At 42.4% G+C, this 24,545-nt stretch overlaps 1 protein-coding gene across 2 annotated transcripts; it reads right to left on the bottom strand.

The window, feature by feature from the left end:
• Window positions 1-1,897: 1,897 nt before the first annotated feature.
• Window positions 1,898-24,346, bottom strand: LOC124008615 (A-kinase anchor protein 1, mitochondrial-like). 2 transcript variants are annotated; one of them, XM_046320023.1, is made up of 11 exons: window positions 24,196-24,346; window positions 17,509-18,988; window positions 16,824-17,008; window positions 5,395-5,521; window positions 5,152-5,276; window positions 4,893-5,070; window positions 4,331-4,481; window positions 3,049-3,116; window positions 2,850-2,923; window positions 2,686-2,748; window positions 1,898-2,572 (listed from the first exon to the last, which is right to left on the bottom strand). In XM_046320023.1, exons 2-11 carry the CDS (start codon window positions 18,956-18,958, stop codon window positions 2,510-2,512), a joined length of 2,484 nt encoding a protein of 827 aa, XP_046175979.1. In that variant the 5' UTR covers window positions 18,959-18,988; window positions 24,196-24,346; the 3' UTR covers window positions 1,898-2,509. The 2 variants fall into 2 exon arrangements, with proteins under 2 accessions (XP_046175979.1, XP_046175987.1); XM_046320031.1 differs by having other exon boundaries at window positions 24,255-24,342.
• Between the last annotated feature and the right edge of the window lie 199 nt (window positions 24,347-24,545).

The raw sequence follows: 24,545 nt of genomic DNA, 5'->3' as shown, positions 1-24,545 counted from the left end.
CGTGAGGAGACCTTTGCTAATCCTTCAATCTCTCTCCACTGTTGGTGGGTGAGTGAGTGTGCTATTATAAGCAGCGAAGATAATGGGGAATGACAGTGTGACTTCATTAATCAATAGGGGTCTTGGATGAGGCTCCTCATAGTCCTGCCCCCCGATTAGCTTTTTTTTTTGAAACAATTTTTACATGCCTCATGCCTTTAATTAGTCTCATCAAAGACACCAAGGAGTGCATGCTGCTGCATTATCATGGGGCCTTTGCTGGAAAATTAATGTGCACCACAGGTGATTTCTGAAATCCTCCCCAACTCCCTCCCTATTATCCTATCAGCAGAACAACGGACTTCTGAAATGCCCAGACGGCAGGCTGGAAGACAACGGTCACTCAGTCTTCAACGTACACCACTGACAATTATAGTGAATAGAACAAAAAAGGAGAAATCCAATCAACAAATCTGTCCGTTCATGACAATAATAACCCTTATGTACTTAATATTTTCATTCAGTTCCAACTCAAATAACGTAACAAATGTGGCGAAACGACCCTAAATTGAAACAAAAAGTAATGACCCCCCCCAAAAAAAAAACCTGGATAGAAGCTGGTGAGAGAAAACTGAGTTGCAGAATTAAGATACAAACGAAGGATGTAAAGCCAAAGAAACAGAGAACACATCTTCACACACATGTACACTTTTTTTTACTGCATTAAATTCAAATTTGGGATGAATCTAGACAAAAGTGGATTACAAATTAATTTAGTTCTTTCAGACATGGGCATGGTTTCCTGTATACAGTATTAATTCAGAATGGCTCTAATTTGGTCCTGCAAGTGATTCCTTCCATATTTCAGTTGAGTGCGATGAGTAGTTAAGCTGCAAAATAATAACGAAGTCTTCAGCCGCCTTGAACCATGGGCCTACTAAGTTGCCTCACGTAAACAATGTTTGATTACACATGTAACCGCGGAGAGTTAACATTTAGTAGTCAAACTAAAATTCATATACACTCATTCTTTACACGGTACTCAGTTGACTGAAACATTTGTCTGTGCTTATCAAGACAGCAGATGCTCTCTGTATTCGTAACATTCCCGGTCTAGTGCTTGACTAATAGGAATAGCAAAAACTAAGCCTTTGGCGCCATCTACTGAATTCGCTAGGTTGTTGTTTACTCATTCCATCATTCCCCAGAACATCCACTTCAAAAACTACTCATAACGAACATCAGAGACATACAAATAACTCAAAAACGTAGAAACAAACACACCGGGGATCAAAGCTGAAGCACAATAACCCTCAGTGAGTAACAGTCCAGACAAGTTCCTCACCGGCACTGGTTGACCAAGTCAAAATGTCCTTGGCTACAGAGCCACAATACACTGAATGTACAAAGCATTAGGAAAACCTGCTCTCTCCATGACAGACTGACCAGGTAAATCCAAGTGAAAACTACAACGCCTTATTGTCAGCTGTTAAATCCAATCAGTGTAGATGAAGGGGAGACCAGTTAAAGAAGGATGTTTAAGCCTTGAGACATGGGTTGTGTATGTGTGCAATTCAGAGGGGCAAGACAAAATGTTTAAGTGCCTTTGAACAGGGTATGGCAGCACAATCAGTTTCCCCATGTGTATCAAGAATGGTCCACCAGCCAAAAGACCCCAAGCTACCGTCACACAACTGTGAGAAGCAATGGAGTCAACATGGGTCAGCATCCCTGTGGAATGTTAGTCCATGCCCCAACGAATTGATGATGTTCTGAGGGCAAAAAGGGGTGCAACTTGATATTAGGAAAGTTAAGTGTTCCTAATGTTTAGTACACTGTGCATATTTAGTTTGGACATCAAGCTCAATATACAAAAAGGTTCCTGAATTTGTGTATCATCTAACAAACTCACAAGATGTACACAACACGCATTCATTTAATGAGATGTGATGAAGTCCATTACAGACTGTAGCTCCATTATACTGTACAACATAAGTCTGGCTATGGTCAAAGTGGACACCTCAGAAAGGACAGTTCATCTTTATTGTTTCTTAATAGGATTGTATCAATTGAAAACAAAACAGTAATTAGATGAATGGTGAATAATATGGGTCAAAAATCATGTAAGCATAATTAACAAACATTTATATAAGGGTGGGGGGGCTGTAAATAAAACTTCACCAAATAAATACATCAGAAAGTGTACATGGTGATAAAGAAACAACAAGCATGAACAGTCGAGTTGAGAAGGAAGACATTGTTGTGCCCCAACAGGGCAACAATCCAGAGGATGGGACTGATGGGATGGAACGATGAAAGGCAAGACAGGGGCCATGTTTGAATACTTCAGAGATCCAATTTGTCTTCCTACTTTCCTTGAAGTAATCACAGATCTATATTTGGTAGTTTGGCGAGGGTAATAGGGCTGGTAACCTTACTCACACATATCCAATCCCTTATAGAGCTGTGCTTAAAAAGGGAGGATACATTTGAAAACTAATCCAAACAGGGCCAGGATTTGTCTTCACAGTCAGAGGCAGTCTACCCAGCTACACAGTCCGTTATCCACCAGAGCACGGTTCACAGACACCAACTGGAAGACCAAGAGAGAAACATTAGCAACATGAACCCATTAGAATACTTGTATAAATGAAGAGGTTTCACATAAACAGTGGACGCTTTCAAAAATCTAAAAGTATTGCATACCTCTTCTCCTTCAGTTTTCCATATCTGTACCAAGGGAATGCCACTGGTGTGACAGCTTGTGACCTGGGGAGTGTGCAGATACAGGGTAAGAACAGAGACCACCTTTCCTTAATTGTGCTGACTGTACACCAGCAGGAGAGACATATCCATGTACTTTTCTCTACCTGTGCAAGTAGTGGCAATCCTAGTGTCATTTCCTCCAGTGCAGATTTGGCTGCAACAGAGAACCCTTCTTCTCCTAGTAGATAGGGAAGAGATGTCACAGTGATATGAGAGCATGAACTTTAATGGAAGTTTAAATACAGAGTTTAAACTGTTGACAACATTTTGAAATTCTGTTTCATAAATACAGCTGAAACATACCTGGAAGGGGTGCAATATGTTCCAGGATCGCCTCAGATCCTTGGAAAGGCAAGGCAACAAAGTCTGATCTGTGGGAAGACCAACAGCAAAGTCAATCCCACGTTTCCATAGGAAAAAATGTGCAGATCAAAATGTGAGCTTTACCGGCCATAACAAATATCATATTCAAGATCTTGGGGCTCCCAAGTGGTGCAGCGGTCTAAGGCACTGCATCTCAATGGCAGAGGCGTCCCTGCAGACACCCTGGTTCGAATCCAGGCCATCACAACCGGTAGTGATTGGGAGTTCCATAGGGCAGCGCACAATTGACCCAGCGTCGTCCGGGTTTGGCCGGTGTAGGCCGCCATTGTAAATAAGAATGTTCTTAACGGACTTGCCTAGTTGACGTGTAAGGTAATGCTTTCTTTAGGACTACCCACTGCCGATTCATTGACACCATATGGAAATGACTACATTAATTATGCAAGGAGGAATGAACGTTGGCTCCTTGGAAAATGCATGTCTTTGTCCATCTGGTTTGTAAATATTCTCTGTTTCAGTGTCAATCTATTTACCCACTTATCTGTGCCTCCATCATTGGTACAGTAGCTAGTTAGCTTAAACTGCTAATAATTTAAGCAAACTACACAATGAGGCAATGAAAGTCATTTTACTTCCTCTAAATCAGTGTTTTCCAACCCCAGTCCTCGAGTACCACCAACAGCACAATTGTATTTTGTAGTACCAGACAAACTCAACTGATTCAACTAATTGAGGGCTGGATGATTAGTTGACAAGTTGTGCACTGTTGGGGGTCCTGGAGGACTGGAGTTGGGAAATGCTGATCTAAATACTCCTCTTTGATGGACAATTCTGTGTCAGTCAGACTTACAGGTGAGGGAAACTTTTCTGGCCAGCACCAGTTGGTACATTGAAACCTTGCTTGCGAGAGTGTGCTCTCAAAACCGACCGGCAAAGTAGAGAGCGATGATGCGATTGGAAGAACCTGAACCAACTTCCATGAACAGCCAATGTGATTTATAGAGGATGTCGATTTTTTCAATATAATATTTTCTGCTGGACAGGTTTTTAATTTGGTCAGATTGTATGGATAAAATTAAATCATCCAAAATAAGGTTTTACCAGGTAATGGAAACACTAGTAAATTCCAACATCAACTTCTATTCATTACATTTACATTTACATTTAAGTCATTTAGCAGACGCTCTTATCCAGACCGACTTCCAAATTGGTGCATTCACCTTATTCCAGTTAGATTTAGACTCCCCACAGTTAGTGTCACCTGATCTGGCGGAGGGTGTCGATCTTCACCAGGACATAGCCTCCGTAGTCCACATAGCAGAGCTCCACCTCCTTGGTTTCGTCATAGTAACCCATCACCTGCGCTCTCCACCAGGCTCCCTCAGGCATCTGGGCAGCACAGATCACTCCCACTGTGTGTGTGTGTGAGAGAAAAACATTTGAGATAGGAAATGACACCACAGAAAGATACCATCATCTGAGGGTAAGGAGTCCCAAGGCCCTGGCTGTGCATGCCTACCTTCCACTGGGGCCGGCACCCTGGCTGTGCATGCCTACCTTCCACTGGGGCCGGCACCCTGGCTGTGCATGCCTACCTTCCACTGGGGCCGGCACCCTGGCTGTGCATGCCTACCTTCCACTGGGGCCGGCACCCTGGCTGTGCATGCCTACCTTCCACTGGGGCCGGCACCCTGGCTGTGCATGCCTACCTTCCACTGGGGCCGGCACCCTGGCTGTGCATGCCTACCTTCCACTGGGGCCGGCACCCTGGCTGTGCATGCCTACCTTCCACTGGGGCCGGCACCCTGGCTGTGCATGCCTACCTTCCACTGGGGCCGGAAGGGGAGGGCACCCTGGGTGAGAATAACACAAGCTCATCTGTTGGTCCAGCATGCGGAGAGCATAGAAGGTTGGGTGTGTGTGCTGCTGGAGGAACACATAGTTCCCAGAGGCTACTTGGATCATGGTTACCTCAACTGTCACCCTATGGGGAAGCAGCAGCTGAGAGAGAGAGAGAGGCTTTTAGTCAACGCACTACCCACCGTTCCACACTACTTCAGCCAACCAAAAGATACTACTTACCCAGGATGTGATGGGGAGAGAGGGCAGTCTGGCCACTGGAGGATGGACATAACAGCTGGTCACATCTAGATCTTTGAACTTCTTTCTGATCAGCTCCAGAGCACAATCCACCTGCTCCTTTGACCCTGGAGGAAACAGAGGGACAAGCTGAGTAAGCCACAAGGGGCAATGCAGCTACCAAAGCCTAGGTGCCTGACTACAAGTGATGTCCTGTTGTGGAGAGCCAGCGTCTTGTGCACTCACCCTCTATATGGCAGATCTGGAACTCCTGGGTGTAAGGCAGGGTGGCGATGAAGATGTTTGCTCCGGATGTCTCCTTCAGGTAGCTCACATATCGCCCCTGCTTCCCAATCAATCTCCCAACAAGATGCTGTCGGACAGTGAAACAGAATTCAAAGAGATAATCATGCATAAGTTCCTATACCATACTAGAAGGTGTATGTGTGCGTTTTTCTCTGAGTGGCATATAGGCTGTCCATGTCACCCGTCGCATGGCTTGCTCTGATAACGTGCTCAGATGTAACCAATTCCACCGAGCACCTCTCAGAGTAATTGGAAGGAGCGGTCTGTGTGTGCATGATATATATATATATGATGCCACAGATCAGAGTCAGGCAACATGTCCTTGAGTGAGAACATGAGGACAGTATGGCATCAGGATTCCCATTACACACTACCAGACCACAGCCCCAACCACCGTTCCCCATAGCATTACGAATCAGACAGCTGTACCCAGCTCAGTGTCACCGAAGTGCTTGGTCTCAGAGACTATTTACTGCTGCACACTACTCTACCAAATCTGGCCTATAGCTAAATGGCTCACACTACAAGTAGGCAGGGCAAAACTGAGTCGGTGACTTCTGGCATTTCAAAATATATAAAAATACAGTTGGAAATTAATATTGAAAGTTACATTTACATAGTTTATTCCTAAAACTTCCTGTGGACGACACATTTGGATAAATAACTCATGTCAAAACACAGCGTTAAGGTTTCCAAATCAATAACCAATGCGCAGAAACAGTTTGTGATATTGGAAACCTAAAATGTAACATCTACACATGCAACAACTGTAAATCAGTCCATTTTATTTATTTTCTAAAGCACAAGCACCAACCACTTGTTTTGACAAATGTCAAAAAGACATTCAGATTGATTAGTGATCAGTGTACACCCTGTTGAAACAATCACCGGCCCCCAACAACAAGAAAAAAAACATGGAAACGGGAGATATCTTTTACCTCACTGGTTAGATGACAATGATAAAAATCCATAATGTTGGATTTTGAGACGGGGGTCCCCAAAACGCAACACTTTTGTAAATGACCTATCGATATTACATTGAAATCAAGAGTGACAAAAATATATTTAAAAAGATACAGGTTGCACATCCTGTTAATAAAATAAAAAAAACACGGAATCTAGGAATAATTTGTATATCACTGGTAAAGGACAACTTTTAGAAGACAGCCAGCTCCATTTGGAAGTGTTGCATTTTGATCAAATCAAAGTTTATTGGTCGTGTACACAGGTTTGCAGATGTTATTGCAGGAGCAGTGAAATGCTTGTGTTTTTAGCTCCAACAGTGCAGTAATACCTAGCAAAATAAATACACAATTCAGAAAAATTCTAAAATATCATAACGAGCAATGTCATAAATATATTGTTATAATGGTGTGTAAAAACAGTATATGAATAGAAAAGGTGTACAGCAGTCATTATATAGGATGAGCCTTGACTAGAATACGGTATAAGTATAAAGTGGGGGGAAAAAAACATTGAAGTACGTACACATTATTAAAGTGACTAATATTCAATGACTATGTACAGTGCTTTCAGAAAGTATTCATACCCCTTGACTTATTCCACATTTTGTTGTGTTACAGCCCAAACCAAAAATATTCTCACCCATCTATACACACAATACCCCATATTATCAAAGTGAAAACATGTTCAGCATTTCTGCTAATTTATGGAAAATTAAATACAAAAATACCTAATTTACATAAGTATCCACACCCCTGATGCAATATTATTTGTTTCCTCTTTTTCAGTCAGTCTGTTTTATCTGGAGTATTTCTCCTGTCTTATCTGGTGTCCTGTGTGAATTTAAGTATGCTCTCTCTAATTCTCTCTTTCTCGGAGGACCTGAGCCCTAGGACCATGCCTCAGGACTACCTAGCATGATGACTGCTTGTTGTCCCCAGTCCATCTGGTCGTGCTGCTGCTCCAGTTTCAACTGTTCTGCCTGCGGCTATGGAATCCTGACCTGTTCACCAGACGTGCTACCTGTCCCAGACCTGCTGTTTTCAACTCTCTAGAGACAGCAGGAGTGGTAGAGATGCTCTTAATGATCGGCTATGAAAAGCCAACTGACATTTACTCTTGAGGTACTGACTTGCTGCACCCTCGACAACTACTGTGATTATTATTATTTGACCATGCGGGTCATTTATGAACAATTGAACATCTCGGCCATGTTCTGTTAAAATCTCCACCCAACACAGCCAGAAGAGGACTGGCCACCCCTCATAGCCCCGATTCCTCTAGGTTTTCGGCATTTCTAGGGAGTTTTTCCTAGCCACCGTGCTTCTTCACCTGCATTGCATGAGGTTTGGGGTTGTAGGCTGGGTTTCTGTCCAGCACTTTGAGATATCAGCTGATTTACAAAGGGCTATATAAATACATTTGATTGGTGAGGCTGTGGAGGGATTCCAATTGTGGTTTTAAAAGAAAACATGAATCATCTGCGTACAATGACACCTTTGTTTTTAAGCCATGAATTTCTAATATTATTGTTGGATCTAATTTTAACAGCTAACATTTCTATTGTAATAATAATAATAGATATGCCGATAGTGGACAACCTTGTTTTACTCCGACAGTTTAAATACTTTGTAGAAGCATCTTTGGCAGCGAATACAGCTGTGAGTCTTTCTGAGTAAGTCTAAGAGCTTTCCACATCTACAATGTGCAACATTTGCCCATTATTCTTTTCAAATTCTTCAAGCGCCGTTTAAAAAAAAACAATTGGTTGTTGATCATTGCTAGACAACCATTTTCAGGTCTTGCCACAGGTTTAATCAAGTAAAGAAGGGGTTTAGCTGGTCTGGGAGCGAGGCGTCTGTATGCAACGTGGCTGGCTTTCCCTTTATAAGACGTGATTATCTGGAGTCCCTGCCATATACAGTATGACTCGTGTCTGAGCAATTGAAATGTGACTCCACTTTCTCCCTGTACTGTCGTTTTGTCTCTGATTGTCTTGAGGACCTAGCTGATCGGTTTGTAAATGTTCATGTTCCCAGTCACCTTGACGTAGTTAAATGCGGTAGTTTGTGCTTTCAGTTTTGCACAAATGTTGCCATCTATCCACAGGTTTTGGTTTGGATAAATTTGTCAGTGGGAACATCCTAAGCACTTCACCGATTCAGTGCATTTGTTGATACTATTCTGAGGCGTCCTGGAACATTTTCCCAGGCCACATGATCAAAAATCACAGATTCTGATTGGTCAGGCCAATGTTGAACAGTCCTTACCACGGTAGCTTCCGGTTTAACTTTATGCCTATAGATGTGGAGGAGCAGAATGGAGGCGTGATTTGCCGAAGGGAGGGCCTCGTTTCTGTCCAGGAAGGGAAAGTAGCAATGAGCCAGGGTCCATGTTGCACGTATAGCACAGGAGATGTGCGGACAGAATTTCGGTAGTGTTTTCCTCAGACTTCCTTTAATAAATTCCCCAGCTACAATAAGTGTGGCCTGGTGATATGCAGATTCCAGTTTGCACAGTTCCTTGAGAGCAGTCGTGTCAGCTTGGGGTGGGCGGGGAATATGACCGAAGAAAAGGGTCATCTCGGGAGGCAATGCTGTCGGCATTTGATGGTGAGGTATTCCAGATTGGGAGAACAAAAGAACTTGAGTTCCTGTACGTTACCACAATCACACCATGAATGTTTGTTTCATTACTAACTCCTCCGCCTCTCTTACTCTGCCCAGAGTCCTTTCTGTCCATGAGATGGACGGATAACTCTGCTGGCTGAATGGACAGGGCAATAGATCCGGAGAGTGCCATGATTCCATAAAACAGTATGTTACAGTGCTTAATGTCTCTCTGGAAGGAGACCCTGAGCTCGTCTACTTTATTGTCCAGGGACTAAACTTTAGCGAGTAATATACTCTGAAGCAGTGGATGGTATGGAAGACGCAAGTCTGACTAAGGCCCCAGTCTTTTAACCTCTGAAGTGGGTCGCCAGCATACATTTTTTTTTTTTTTTATTTTTATTATTGACTATTAAAAATCTACCTGTAGTGAAGCCACTCAATATTTACATTCAGTGATCTAACTCCCATCCAAAATGACCCACAGGAGCTACCCGGGTCAAGTGTCCCACCCAAGGGCACGTCGACAGATCTCCCACCAAGTCAAAAAGGGCAACCCAAACCAGCGACCTACCAGCCACCAGCCCAAGCTCCCAGACAACCAGGCAATCAACTGCACCCCACAGTTCAGACTTCTGCCTCCCATGCACATACCAACAAAATTTACAAAAGAGAAAAACATAAAAATCCCAAACAAACAAAAAAAGCAAACTGTATACATTTGAGTGCATGTACGCACGTGTGAGTTCGAATGAGGTTTTGATCCACACACACCAGGATCCAGATTCACAAAACACTTCTTACTCAAAAACATAAAGCTTAAGAAAAAAATTAATAGGTTCATAAGATAGTTTGTAAGTGCAATTCCTCAACAATATCTTAATATTGAATGATTTTCTTATGAATTTGCTTAATATGTTTGTTGCTAGGCAACCAGTTGTTGGCCATCTAAGCAATCATGTTAGCATATTTTGTACTGAGAATACTGTTGGGTTTGGGTTTAAAAGAACCAATACTGAAACTTAGATAAAGTTGAAAGCAATTAAACATGTTTAATTCACTCATGAGCTTATTCTCTCACTGCCCTGAGTTTAAGAAAAGGATTTAGTCATCTTGGAATTAACATTTCCAATAACCATTTCCAAGAATATAATTTCTTCTTAACGGCTTGCTTAAGTAGAAACCTAATAAATAGCAACTTTGCCTAACTTTCTTCTTAAGGCTACAGTTCACTGCCATTTTTTTGTTAAGACATTTAAGGTTGTGAATCCGTACCTCTCGCTGCCACCCGCCTCCTCCATTTTGGGGTATGCTGTAATCAATTAGCTGTAATATATTGGATTGAGCAGACCGTACGATAACTCCATGAAACAGACAACTACCATTACAATTTAAAAACATTTTCCATAGATACAGGTCTTTTACCAACCAGTACATTCAACCATAATTTGTTCTATAGTTTTTGGGGGATTGAATTGAAAGCAGCTCTGCAGTACTTTTTTGAAAAAGAGGTACTTAAATATTTTTCATTTAAATCGAAAATGAGACATGACAAAAAGGCTATTTTTAAACCATGGATGAGCTTTTCTTAGTAATCTATTTGAGCCATTTGTGACTCGATTCAAGAAACTAGGCGTATGTCGCAAGTCACGACTTCAAAAATGTATTATCAAAATGTGCTTCTTTGGCAGAAATGCATTCTAACAACTTTGATGCGCCTTAATATCAAACTTGTATGACACCTGTAAATACGGGAAAAAAGGTTAAATTACGAGCCTAGTTGGTTTAGCCAAAGAAAGTGGAATTCGGGTATGATAGCTAAGGAGAAAACACGAGTCTGGATTACATCGTCAAACTAAGGCAACGATGCATGGCATCAGACCGGAGACGCGTCAAACCATTATGTATATGGGTAAGATTCAGATATTACACGTTTCTAATTTTGACAGAAAGTGGTTTCATTTCAAGTGTACTGTTAGCTAGCTAACGTTAGCTGGCTGGGTCTCTAGCTAAATGTTATGTATATGATCTTATTCGTAATTTCTCAGACACTAGCTAAAGCCATATAACCTCGTTGGTTAGCTACCTGCTGATTCATGCAGGGTAGTAACATCATGAGTTGTGATTATGGTCCATTATTTAGTTAGCGATATGTCTTAACAAAAGAACCCACTAATTTTGACAAAGCATTTATGTCAAGTTAAAGTGTACTGTTAGCTAACTAACTAAAGTTACGTCATGCATTGGGATTCATCGTTTACCTAGCTAGCTACATTTCTTAACAAAAGACTCATCTTCGCGTGCAAGAGCGCAGAATAACTGATGCATTTGTGAATGTTTAACACCCATTGAATGTCAGTAAACATTGGCAACAAAGCGTAATTCAATTGTTGCTAGCAGCACAGTTAGTCACCAACGCGCTAGATAACATGAAAAAAGCCTAACCAGCTCTGCTAGGGCGAGTAAAATGGTCAGAGTGGGATGTTTTCTTATTATGGGTCTGGAATTAGCTAGCCCATGCTTGACTGTAGTTGAGAGGTCAGAGCTTTCGGAACTGTACTTATTGGCCAGAGGATTCAGTGTGCGCTCTGAATGCAAAACCACAGAGAGCCATAGGGAGAATAATGTTCAATGAGCTGCTCCCTCTCTGATGTCTGGAAGTAGCTGGCAAGATGGTACAGAATGGTTGGACCAACCCTTAAAAGAAATGGGACTAAGGCTTCAGAGGGTGTGACCAATACTGAATGGTGTAAACACAGAAGGACTCTCCAAAAGTTGTACCAAAACATTGAAAAGAGTCCTTAAAAGAGAGTTTAAAAGTAGATCAACTTTCAAAGCAGAATTACTTTCCCATCGTTTCCACAAATGCAGTGTATGATTATATCATTTTCTAGCTCCGAGTCTACTTTTATCTTATGTAAAAATAAGACATTCAAATGTTGCTACATAAGATCAAATCTAGGTGGTGAGTCACATTTTGTTAAATTAAAATATTTGTGAAGCTTTTAGAAGTTTAGTGCTTTAAATATTTCTACCCACCCAGTTCATATTCATTATATAGATGGGCACAAAATAATTCTCACATGATTTAAAATAAAAAATCAAGAGTACGTAGCACCATACGTAGGTAGTAAACGGAGATATGACTGAGTTAGACAGGTATTTACCTCTCCATGGCAGGATCCTGTCTATTTTACTAGTTTTCTATTCATATTCATTGGATAGCTCATTTATATATTTTGGGATATGAAAACCAAGTATGCCTCCTTCACCATCAGCCCATTGTATAGGTAAAGTTCAGGGTAAATGCGAAAGTTGGTACACTTATCATAATTAGTTTAGTCCAGAGGCCAAAAAAGTTTAGATCTTCAATGAGACATTGCAGGGATGTAGCATCCAGACTTAATATAACACTTGAGTCACTGGCCTACATGGACACCTTTGTTTTTAAGCCTTGGATTTCTAATACTTTGTTGTTATTTGATCTGATATTAAGAGCTAGCATTTCGAGCTCCATAACGAATAGATATGGTGACAGCGAACACCCTTGTTTAACTGTCGGAGTTAACCTGTCTAAGACCGGGGTTCCGCTAGCGGAACGTTGACAACATTGCAGAATTATAAACTTTAATTAAAATCAGAAGTGCAATACACCAAATGAAAGCTAAACCTCTTGTTAATCTAGCCACCGTGTCAGATTTAAAAAGGCTTTACTGTGAAAGCAAACCATGCGATTAACGATCAGCAGACAAAACATCACATACAGTTACCAGCCAAGTAAATTAGTCACGAAAGTCAGAAATAGGAATAAAATTAATAAAATTACCTTTGAAGATCTTTTGGCAATACTAAAGGTCACGACAACCAATAAATTGTCGTTTTGTTCGATATAATCAATTTTTAATAGCCTAACAATATTTTGTAAGCGGCTTGTAGCGTAAATTCAGTGTCCTTTGGACGTAACATTCGATTAATCACTCTAAACATGTTTGGTTTTATTGCAATCCTCCGTTTGTTAGTAACACAGCCATACTTCATGTTTTTTTTCCCCAGAACATATTGACCGAAAGGAACTGATTTGAACACACCAAACTATGACCTCATAGCGCACCAATGATATGACCAGTTCTTCGTTGACTGACTGTATTTCGGACCAACGAACACTGATAGTCTTGAAATCTAGCTTGGTAGATAGCCAATGAGCTGAGGTAAACGGTAATAGGTAATTGTTCACTCCGGGAAGACTAGCCTTTGTGGGAAACCCGAGCGTAAACACAGCCAGTCGCCATTGAAAATTCTACCAGAAGCAGCCAGGCTGGTTACGCACAGCATTTTTGTTTTGAGATCATTTTCAGAGAAGAATTATGGCGAGTAAATCTGTAAAATCAAAGACAGTCAAAATATACAGATCTACACGATATTATTGAAGAAATTGATAGGGATAGTTAATTACTCCAAGATTATATTATTGAAGAAATTGATAGGGATAGTGGCAGTGAATTACACCAAGATGATTCGGACAGGGAGAATACTTTTGACTCAAAATCTGAAGAGATGTTCTTGTATGGAGAAGATTCCGTGTTGGATTGGTGAGTAACGTGGTTTGAAATTAATATCAAATATTATTCATTTGAGTTGTTTGAGATACTTTATTTTGCCATATATAAAAATAATCAGTAATGAAATGTGTAAAGTACACATTGCTCTACATTGTGGGTGGGTGAATGTCTGTATATATATTTTTTTACATTTTATTTGATCTAAAAATGGAATCGCTCCTCACCATAGTGATCGTTTCCCTACTCTATATATAATCTGTGTGTGTGTCTGTCTTTATTTCACAGTCCCAGCAATTCTGCTTGTGAGCCCATACTGCCAAGGTGCCCATCCCCCACTGAAGCTGGTCCATCCAGCAGGACCCCTGCGGTCCTTGGCACCACACCTACCCCCGCCCGGCCATCTAGAGGTGTGAAGTCGGTGACAAAGAAGCAGAGGAATGGAGGTGTGGAACCTGCAGGCAGAGAGGGGAGGATGTGGCGCCTCTACCTCCAATATTCAGACCAAAAAGGCCACCAGGATCTCAGCTGGACATGACCGTCAGTTGTTTTTCACCTCGGCAGTTGTTGATGAGGACAACGAGAAGAAGCGAGGTACGGCAAGGTTTGATAAGCTCTGCAAAATTAAACCTCTACCACAATATTGTTGAGGCCTGCAATACTTATTTTCAGCCCACCCAGAACCTTTCCATAGATGAGAGAATGGTAGCCTCAAAAAGTCAGAATTGGCCAAAAACAGTACATGCGCAACAAACCAACTAAATGGGGTTTTGGCCGATTAGGCGTGTGCATACACATGCAATTATTATTATTATTTTGTAATCTATGAGGGGAAGAGCAGTTGTGTGACGGGTAAGGGCATTCGTTATGGATTTTCAGCTGCTAAGGAAGGGCTACAAACTGTGTGGATAACCTGTAAACAAGCCCTACCTTGTTCATAGACCTGAGGAAGCTGGAGATGTGGTCCTGTGGCACCATACGGACCAACAGAGTGGGATTTCCAAAAACCAGGGTGAATGACATGCCTAAGCGGTCTGAGCAGGGTAGCATGAGATGGATTCACGAGGATGGCCTGCTCTTTGTGAAGTGGATGGATACCAGGGAGGTGGTCATGTGCTCCAGTATCCACAAGTCCTTCAGTGGTGATACTGGGGCATGGACCACCAAAAATGTCCCCATTCCAGCTGCTGTGAAGGACTACAACAAGAGCATGGGAGGTGTGGACCTGTCAGATGCGCTGATAGGCTACTATAATGTTTTCCACAAGACCATGAAATGGTACAAGACATTGTTTTATCATTTCATTGACATTGCTGTGGTGAATGCCTTCATGCCCCAGAAGGAAATGGCTAAGAGCTGTGGACAGCCCCCCATCGCACAGCTAGCCTTCAGGGAGCTGCTCATCCAGGAGCTTGCTAGCTACAGCAAGACCACTGTAACACCTTCTGTCCCCTCTACCTCTGTCCCTTCTGCTCCAACCAGTGGTGTTCACATGCCAAAATTCACCATTGCAGGCAGGAATGTGCCTCAGGGCAAAACGGGCTCAGTAGGGAGGCTTCGTTGTGCTCTTTGCCACAAGAAATCCCCTGTCACCTACACCACCTGTTCAGTGGCATTCTTAAATTGAAGAAGTTTGGAACCACCAAGACTCTTCCTAGAGCTGGCCACCCGGCCAAATCAATCAGGGAAGAAGGGCCTTGGTCAGGGAGGTATAATAATAATGATCTGTTTTAAGCAATTGATCGTGTGATCATGTTGACTAAACTTTTATACCAAGATCCCCAATCAGAGGTAAAAAGGGTGCAATTCTCCCCCAATTTGATGTGGTCAAAAACAGCAGCTTGTGTAATGTAGTAACACATACTGTCCACATCATGGAAAGTAGCGTAATATAAATGTATTAGATATAGAAAAATAAATATCTTAAAATTAGGTTTAGTAAGATTTTTGTAGTACATCTTTTATAAACACACTTCACATGACCAAAAGTATGTGGACACCTGCTTGTTGTAGATATCGTTCCAAAATCATAAGCATTAATATGGAGCTGGTCCCCCCCTTTGCTTCGATCACAGCTTCCACTTTTCTGGGAAGGCTTTCCACTAGATGCTGTAACATTGCGTCGGGGACTTGCTTCCAGTCAGCCACGTTCATTAGTGAGGACTGGCACTGATGTTGGGCGATTAGGCAATTCATCCCAAATGTGTTCAATGGAGTTGAGGTCAGGGCTCTGTGCAGGCCAGTCAAGTTCTTCCACACTTATCAACAAACCATCTCTGTATGGACCTCGCTTTGTACATGGGGGCATTGTGATGCTGAAACACGAAATGGCCTTCCACAAAGTTGGAAGCACAGAATCGTCTAGAATGTCATATGTTGTAGCAAGAAGATTTCCCTTCACTGGAAAGAAGTTGCCTAGCCCGAACCATTAAAAAAAGCATTTGGACAGGTAGTGTTCTCCTGGCATCCGCAAAACCTAGATTAGTCTGTTGGACTGCCAGACAGTGAAGAGTGATTCAACACTCCAGAGAACATGTTTCCACTGCTCCAATGGCGGCGAGCTTTACACCACTCCAGCCGACTCTTGACATTGCACATGGTGATCTTAGGCTTGTGTGCGTGAGGATGCTCGGCAATGGAAACCCATTTCATGAAGCTCCCGACGAACAGTTAGTGCTGACTTTGCTTCCAGAGGCAGTTTGGAACTCAGCAGTCCCGTTCTGTGAGCTTGTGTAGCCTAACACATTTCCACTTCACAATAACAGCACTTAAAGTTGACCGGGCAGCTCTAGCAGGGCAAATATTTTATAAACTGACTTGTTGGAAAGGTGGCATCCTATGCCATGTTGAAAGTCACTGAACTCGTCGGAAAGGCCATTCTATTGCCAATGTTTGTCAATGGAGATTGCATGGCGGTGTGCCCGATTTTATACACCTATCAGCAACAAGTGGCTGAAATAGCCGAATCCACAAACTTGAAATGGTGTCCACATGCTTTTGTATGTATATATATATATATATTTCTCACTAGTTAAACTGCGTAGAGATTTTTTTTTAATGTTCCTAAGCACAATTTAACTAGGTGCTCAAGACAATAGCGTCCAACATTTGAAGTCCCTACTACAAGCTCAAAAATTACCGACATTAGAGAACCTAACATTGCAATCAGTAGCCAGACAAAAATATATTATCAGTAATGTGGTGAAGTGATGAGAGGGTTAGACAGGGGAGGTAGACTCACCTTTGGCACCTCTATGTCCCAAACAGTCGGTGGCTGGCTGCTGTTGTAACTCTGGATGTATTTTTCAATTTGCTGATCGCTGTTCAGCAGTTGACTTAGCGGACTTGGACTGTTGATATGCTGGTTGTCCCTGGCTTCGTGTTCAACGTAACGGTCTACAGAGTCCATGCTGGTCACACCAGAGCCTGGGGCAGTACGGATCAGTCACTAAAAACAGTCACTTGTGTTGTGTACACAATGTAACCTTGCAAACACAGCTGCACACAAAACACCCACATACAACAGTAACATGGGAGAAAGAGAAAACATTCTGGCATGGCGAGAGTTCTTACCTGAAAATACTGCGCCAAGAAGGCAATACAAAAAGTTAAATTAGCATGCAGGGGAATGTTCCCTCATCAGCAACTGTAAAACGGTCTACGGTATGGTGTCTAGCTAGTACTGAGACTAAACCAGGTTCACATTCTATATGGGAACTCTAGCAGCTGCAGACTAGAGTATTGCAAAATAAAGATATTTCTTCACTGCAGTAAAATCAGTCCTGAACTCATAAGGCAGAGCTAAAACAAGACACCAGCCACTGGTCTGTGACAGCAACACTAAGAAATAAAGGGGACAGGTCAGCTTGAACAGAAAGACACTGATATATTGTGAGAAATTGAAAATCTGCTATGAAGCGACTCACCTGCAACAGCCACCTCTGTCCTGTGACCGTTAGGGAGGGCCATGCTGGTGGCCCCCAGTCCTTCAGCAGGTCCCCTGGGTGGTTGCAGGCTCACACTGGGGCTCGAGTCCTCGCCACTGGAGCTCTCCTCGGAATGACCTGAGGTGGAGCCAGAATCACCTACTGCAGAATCTTCTTCTGCAAGCTCTGCCTGCTCTGTCCTACTGCTGCAGTCATGTTTCACATCCTCATAGACTATAGGAGATGAACATATGTTCTCCCTGCCAGTTGTTGAACACTGATCCTCCTGCAATAGACCAGGCATCTCTCTCCCAGTCTCACTGTTAACCATTGAGATGATATCTTGGGATGTGAAGGGGTCCCTGTTACAGAGAGGCCCAACATTATGTTCTAGTAGGGTCCTTTCTTTCAGGACTTGACTCACTGCTACTGAGACCACGTCAGTAATCAGACTTGACGCCAGCTGGTTAATTTCCTCTGTGTTACTCCTGCTAAGTTCACACTCCTCAGACTGGTCTTTCTTCTGAGGTGATATCAGAAAGCCCAATGGCTGCCTTGAGGGGGACACCTGATTGGTAAGGAGGTTGATGGGGGAAGCCAGACAGGTGTCATCCTGTAGACTTGACTCACAGGTTGGTTCTTCCACAGCAGGCAGGATAGATAGGTTGTCTTTGGAGAGGAGGCAGTTCTCAGCCAGATCGGTTTGAGGCTTTATCTCTGCAAAACAAAATGTAATCTTGTCTTCTCCAACCTCTCCCTCTGGGTCCAGTCTAACCTCCCCTGGGTCCAGTCTAACCTCCCCTGGGTCTAGTCTAACCTCCCCTGGGTCTAGTCGAACCTCCTCTGCATCCTCTTTGTTGAAAGTTCTGTTTGTAGTGTCCTCCAGCGTCTCAGAGAGTGGCGGTGCATGTGGCTTTAGGCCTGCACTCTCACCAGGGTTAGGATTATAGCCTAGGTCAAAGCTAGAAGAAACTTGTTCATCAGAGGATGGCTGGGGGAACCCCCCCTGGGCTTGGCTCTTAGGTGCAGTCTCTGGGAGTACTTGAGCTGAAGACTCAGTTCTCTCCGTAACGGGCTTCACATTAGTATTATCGAGGACTCTACTCAGACACTCTGCAGCCACAAACCTTTCCTCCGGTTGTGATTGGCAGAGTGGGATGTTAACCAGCTCTGCTACCGCTTGTGTGTTTGTACAATCAACACGCTCCTGTTCCACTAACGACCTCTTCCTCACTGCGTGCCTGTCCCGATCTGTCCCAGTGGAGTGGCCGTTCTCCACAACACCAATACCTCGGTCTCTGGTGGAGGAGGACAGGTGCGCCTGGTCTGTGGTAGTCTTATCCTTGTCAGTGGGTTGTTCTTTCTTCCGAGAGGTGTACCACCACAGGCCTAGGAAAGCCAACACTCCTGACAGGGAGAGGACCAGAACGGATTGAAGCCTCAGCACCATCCCCTAATCTCCTGCTGCTAACAGCAACACCTGAGAAGAGAGACATACACAAGTTAACACCATAAAAACGAATCACAACACACCCAGTCTCTTTACTTCTAGCTGGGCTAGAAAGGTGTGAAGCACTGATGATGAAAATACCATTGAGGGGATGGCTAAGGGGGCATGGCCGCACTATTCTAGTTTAGCGAGAAAAAACCCCTCTGTCTCCACCACGCCACCCATCTGAGCAGCAATCCCATTAGCAGCCAGGCCATAGTGACAGCATCTGATTGCAGCGAACAAAGCACACGTGTCACGTTACCTTCTGCAGAAGTTAACTTTGGGAAGCTGGGTCCAGGGCTAAGGGGCCGGGCCCTGATAGGACAATGGTAATGCACCACTGTCTAGAGTGGTGCATTACCAAGATAACCTCACTCATTATTACCTACTGTGGGGGGGGGGGGGTGGGGAGAATCAACTTATTCGTCGTTATCTGTTGTTTAACCAATAGGCTAAATATCAGTAATTATGTTGCCCAATAGTTTTTTGCCGCAGAACAGAAGATTATACAGTGTAGCAAGCTAGAAGTATTGTTTACAGTTTGGCCAGACCCTGACCAGCTGTCCTACATGCAGGTTGACCCGTAACCTTTTGGTAGAGAATTATAGAGGGGAGCATGAAAGGCATGCCATTCGTTCACAGATCCGGTCAGTCCAATGAAACACAATGGACTATATTGCAGTTCCACTTAAGCCTGTGACCTTCAGGTTTTGGCATACGGACAAGTTGGCTACGCTTCTCGCCAGGCATGCCAGCCCTACCGTGACATATGCAAAGTCTCAGAGGGCAGTTGTGTGACTTGACTTTGACCCTCATGGAAGAAGTGCCAGGCAGGGTGTGCTGTGGAAAATACTCTAGTACTCATCTCCTCTCCAATGTAAATAGCCCACCCATTTTCACCTACCTCATCCCCATACTGTTTTTATTTATTTACTTTTCTGCTCTTTTGCACACCAATATCTCTACCTGTACATGACCATCTGATCATTTATCACTCCAGTGTTAATCTGCAATATTGTAATTATTTGCCTACCTCCTCATGCCTTTTGCACACATTGTATATAGACTCCCCCCTTTTTTTCTACTGTGTTATTGACTTGTTAATTGTTTACTCCATGTGTAACTGTGTTGTCTGTTCACACTGCTATGCTTTATCTTGGCCAGGTCACAGTTGCAAATGAGAACTTGTTCTCAACTAGCCTACCTGGTTAAATAAAGGTGAAATAAAAAATAAATAAAAAACATTTTAAAAAATCTTCAAGGAGAAAAGCTCTTATTTCCTAGAGTTCGTTTCAAGTTCCCACAGAACAAAGGAATAATAACCATTAATAGCATCATCAACATCTGAGCCACGCAAATGTATGGTTCTGAAAACGAATGCCTATAGGCTACAGCAGTTCATTTATGAACATGATCTTAGAGACAGGAGAAGAGGTGTAGCCTAAATGTTTGACAAACAAGCAGGTTCATGTGACAGACCTGTCTTAGTATTCCTCAGAGGATTTCCAAAACTATGCTCAATATCTAATTCCATTTGCAGGGCATCCTCTCCACAACCAACAGGAAAGGGGCGTGACAGGCCTAACGTCCCATGCTCAGCAATATCTACCCACAACAACTAGCCCGCTGACTGCAGATAGAACCTCTATAATCCCTAGCTCTCTATCTGCAAAAAGATGGAGATAATTGGCTTTAAAGGGATACTTCAGGATTTTGGCAATGATGCCCTTTACTTCCCCAGAGTTAGCATGCTAGCAGATACCCAATGACTTCCAGTCAGTGCGCTAACGCTAGTTAGATGTAGTTTCGCGAGTCAATGCTAACTTCCTTCATACTGGATACAGATATAAAAAATGGTATCCACAAGTACATCAGACTAAAAAAGTAGGGAAAGTGGATAAAGGGCCTCATTGCCAAAAGAAAAGTATCCCTTCAAAGTTCAGAACTCTCAATGGTTTTACTTCTTGACGCTACCCATCCCTTAAGCGGGATAATTGTCATCAGCAACCGCTGAATAGCATAGTGCCTCAGTCAAATAATATTACAAAAAATATTCATATTCAAGAAATCACAACTGCAATATTGCAAAACACAGCTTAGCCTTTTGTTAATCCACCTGTAGTCTCAGATTTTGTAATTATGCTTTACAGCGAACACAATCCAAGCGATTGTGTAAGTTTATCGATCTCATGACAAAACATTAAGTACACTTAGCATCAGGTAGCTTGGTCACAAAAATAAAAAAAAGCAATCAAATTAATCATTTACCTTTGATCTTCAGATGTTTTCACTCACGAGACTCCCAGTTACACAACAATTGTTCCTTTTGCTCCATAAAGATCATTTTAAAATCCAAAATACCTCCGTTTGTTTGGCGCATTATGTTCAGATGTCACAACAATGCAGACAAATTCCAAATAATATCCGTAATGTCCACAGAAACATGTCAAACGTTTTTTTATAATCAATCCTCGGGTTGTTTTTAAAATATCTATAATAAATCAACTGCAAATGTCTTTCACAGTAGAAGAGGGAAAAGCAATACCTATCCAAACTGTTGTGTGAGCCAAACTCATGTAACCACTTGACGCGATGTAATCGTTCTGGCTCATTTTTCAAAATAAAAGCCTGAAACTATGTCTGAAGACTGTTGACACCTTGAGGAAGCGATAGGAAAATGAATCTGGTTTACATCCCTTTAAATGGAGCAATGGGAGGCTATGGAACATGGAGTTTCCAAATAGAAGCCACCTTCTGGTTTGATTTTTCTCAGGGTTTCGCCTGCAATATCCGTTCTGTTATACTCACAGACAATATTTTGACAGTTTTGGAAACTTTAGAGTTTTCTATCCTAATCTGTCAATTATATGCATCTGGTACTGAGAAATAGGCCGTTTACTTTGGGAACGTTATTTTTCCAAACAAAAATAGTGCCCCCCTAGCTTCAAGAGGTTAATGTGTCAGCAATCTTTCATCTTGTATTCTTTTGAACTGAACATGAATCAGGGTATTTAAAGTACCGTGTCAGGTAGATAATATTGAACAGAACAAAGCTATGTCAAAACCAAAAATGGACAACAAAACAATACAGATAGAACCTTAGGACTAAGTGCTTAATTTCCCCTCTGCTGCGCAGCATGACCACAGCACAGTCAATAATAATACGACTGTGGTCTTTGCTAAAGTATGTTTGTTTATATTAAATTGTAGGCTAAACTTATGAATCAATAACATTGGTTGAATCCTTGTAAGGAATAATCAATTATTAACATGCGCCCAGAATGTTGCTGTTCAATTTTGATAATGAATGTAACAGTAAACTGAAGGTGGTGTCAGAAAAGACGAGACAGTACATGGCATAGGAAAATAGCAATGGTACACATGGAAACAGTTTCTATTTAATGCCTAACAGGATTGAGGGACCTCTAGCTATTTGCATTAGGTCAAAAAGTCAAGTCAGCAAGCATGGGCCGACTGAAATAACTAGCTTTAAAAACATTTGCTAGTCAGACCATTACTACTGATGGCTGATAGCCGTTGGCAGAGTAAAGCATAGCACAGAATTTCCAGCTATACTTCCTGAATTCCCGACTTGGAAGACAACAACGTTGGGTCAGGTGGTTATTAAATAAATAAAATAATTGTTTTGTTCCATGAAGTAAGCCAACAAATGTGTACGTCACCATCTTGTCTACTTCAAATCTTTTCATTTGTCAAGACAGGTGAGTGTTGTTAAACGCACCACTTGATTTCTAGATGGCGCTCATGACATGCAGCACTTTGGTGTGGACATCCACCCATCTCAATCAATGAGACAGACCATCTGCATAGAAGGTTAGAAGACATGCGTGGTCTTCCAAGTCAGGAATTGAGGAAGTGTCGCCAAGTAAAGGCTGTTAGAAAATGTACTGTGCTATGCTTTATAGTACCTAAGGGCAGTTAGATGGGCCGCGGCAAAGGTTTTAGAATTCAATGGGAATAGTGCGGCAAAACTCAAGCAGTTTCGCAAGCAGCACGGTTCGTGGTGCTCGCCCCCGTGAGGCTCCAAAAGAGGAAATTAGCTGGTCTTGAGCGGCTACCTCGTGACTTCGTGAGAAGTATCAGTAGCTTTATGAGGCCTAATTCTGGCACGCATCACCCCCCTATAGCACATGGTTGACCAATGAGCAATCAATGTTTTAATGACAACATTCAAGTTGAGCTGACAACCAGGACAGCAGGAAGGCGAATTTTCTCGCAATTCAGTTCTCATTTACCACAGCGCCTTTGGGAACAGCGCCTTTGGGAACAGCCATCAGCTGCTGTTAGCCAACTGGAACAGTATTACTTTTTTATTTGACCTTTTCTAACTAGGCAAGTCAGTTAAGAACAAATTATTATTTTCAATGACTGCCTAGGAACAGTGGGTTAACTGCCTTGTTGAGCGGCAGAACTACACTTTTACCCTGTCAGCTCAGGGATTCGAGCTTGCAACCTTTCGGTTACAAGTCCAACGCTCTAACTACTAGGCTACCTGCCGCCCCAAATGGTCTGACTAGCCAATGTTTTAAAAACTAAGACAACCTGTGGTCCGAGTTTATGATGAGGCTGATAAAAACTAAACATGACTGATTGGCACTCAAACTGGTGTACACAAGCAGCCCAATTCAAATATGTTTTTCCACTAATTGACCAAATCACATTAGATTTTTTCACATCAGATCTGCTTGGTCAACAGAATATCAGAATTGGGCTGCCTGTGTAAACGCAACCATATTGCACTGACAGCTATCAGCATCACTTTCTTTCCCCCAAAAGACACTGACATTTCATCCTTCGTTTGCACGGCCGAAATATAACCATCACCAAATGTTAGCCTCTACAGTTGTCATTCTGACCGGCTAATGTGTTGGGAATCAAGTGCGTTGGACAACTCGCTAGTTAGTTAGCTAGTGTTACTAATTAATAGAGCGCTAACCTTAGCTTACTTCCACTTTAATTACCGCAGTTAAAGTAACTAGATAGCTAAGTTAGCTAGTTACCAAAGCAGAGAAGTTTGCGAACATCTTTGCTTGCAACAATCGAACGTTTCCTCTGGTTTCTCCCCATTGACATGCAATGCATTTGGCACTGGTGCAAGAAGAGGTTGATAGTTAAGCCAAACAAACTGTCCACCAGTTTGAGTGCTAACATTTGGTAGCTAGATATCTACTCACCACGTTTTCAATATCCCGCTTAGCTATATAACAGCACACCAGTAAATTTATCCAGCTACCTCTTGGACATCTCCACCTGTTTCTTTCAGCACACAGTCACTTTTAGAAGTCCAGCAGCTTTGCTCCAAATACTGCAGCCAATCAACCCTCGCGATAGTATTGCCCAGGGAGGGAGACTGCATGGTTTCATAGGTTGTCACCCCCACAACCAGTCAAGATTGGGTAAAGCCTACCGTAAAAATTTATGAAAACAAACAAAGAATCATGAATTTAAGGTAAGGGTTACGTATAAGATTAGCAGTATGGTTAAGAATAGGTTTAAAATCACAATTTGTAGAAATAGAGGGGTT

Source organism: Oncorhynchus gorbuscha, linkage group LG02 (assembly GCF_021184085.1).
Source record: "Oncorhynchus gorbuscha isolate QuinsamMale2020 ecotype Even-year linkage group LG02, OgorEven_v1.0, whole genome shotgun sequence".
Taxonomy (NCBI): Eukaryota; Metazoa; Chordata; class Actinopteri; order Salmoniformes; family Salmonidae; genus Oncorhynchus; species Oncorhynchus gorbuscha.
The sequence above is the reverse complement of the archived record's forward strand: the minus strand, read 5'-3'. Positions and strand labels throughout refer to the sequence as shown.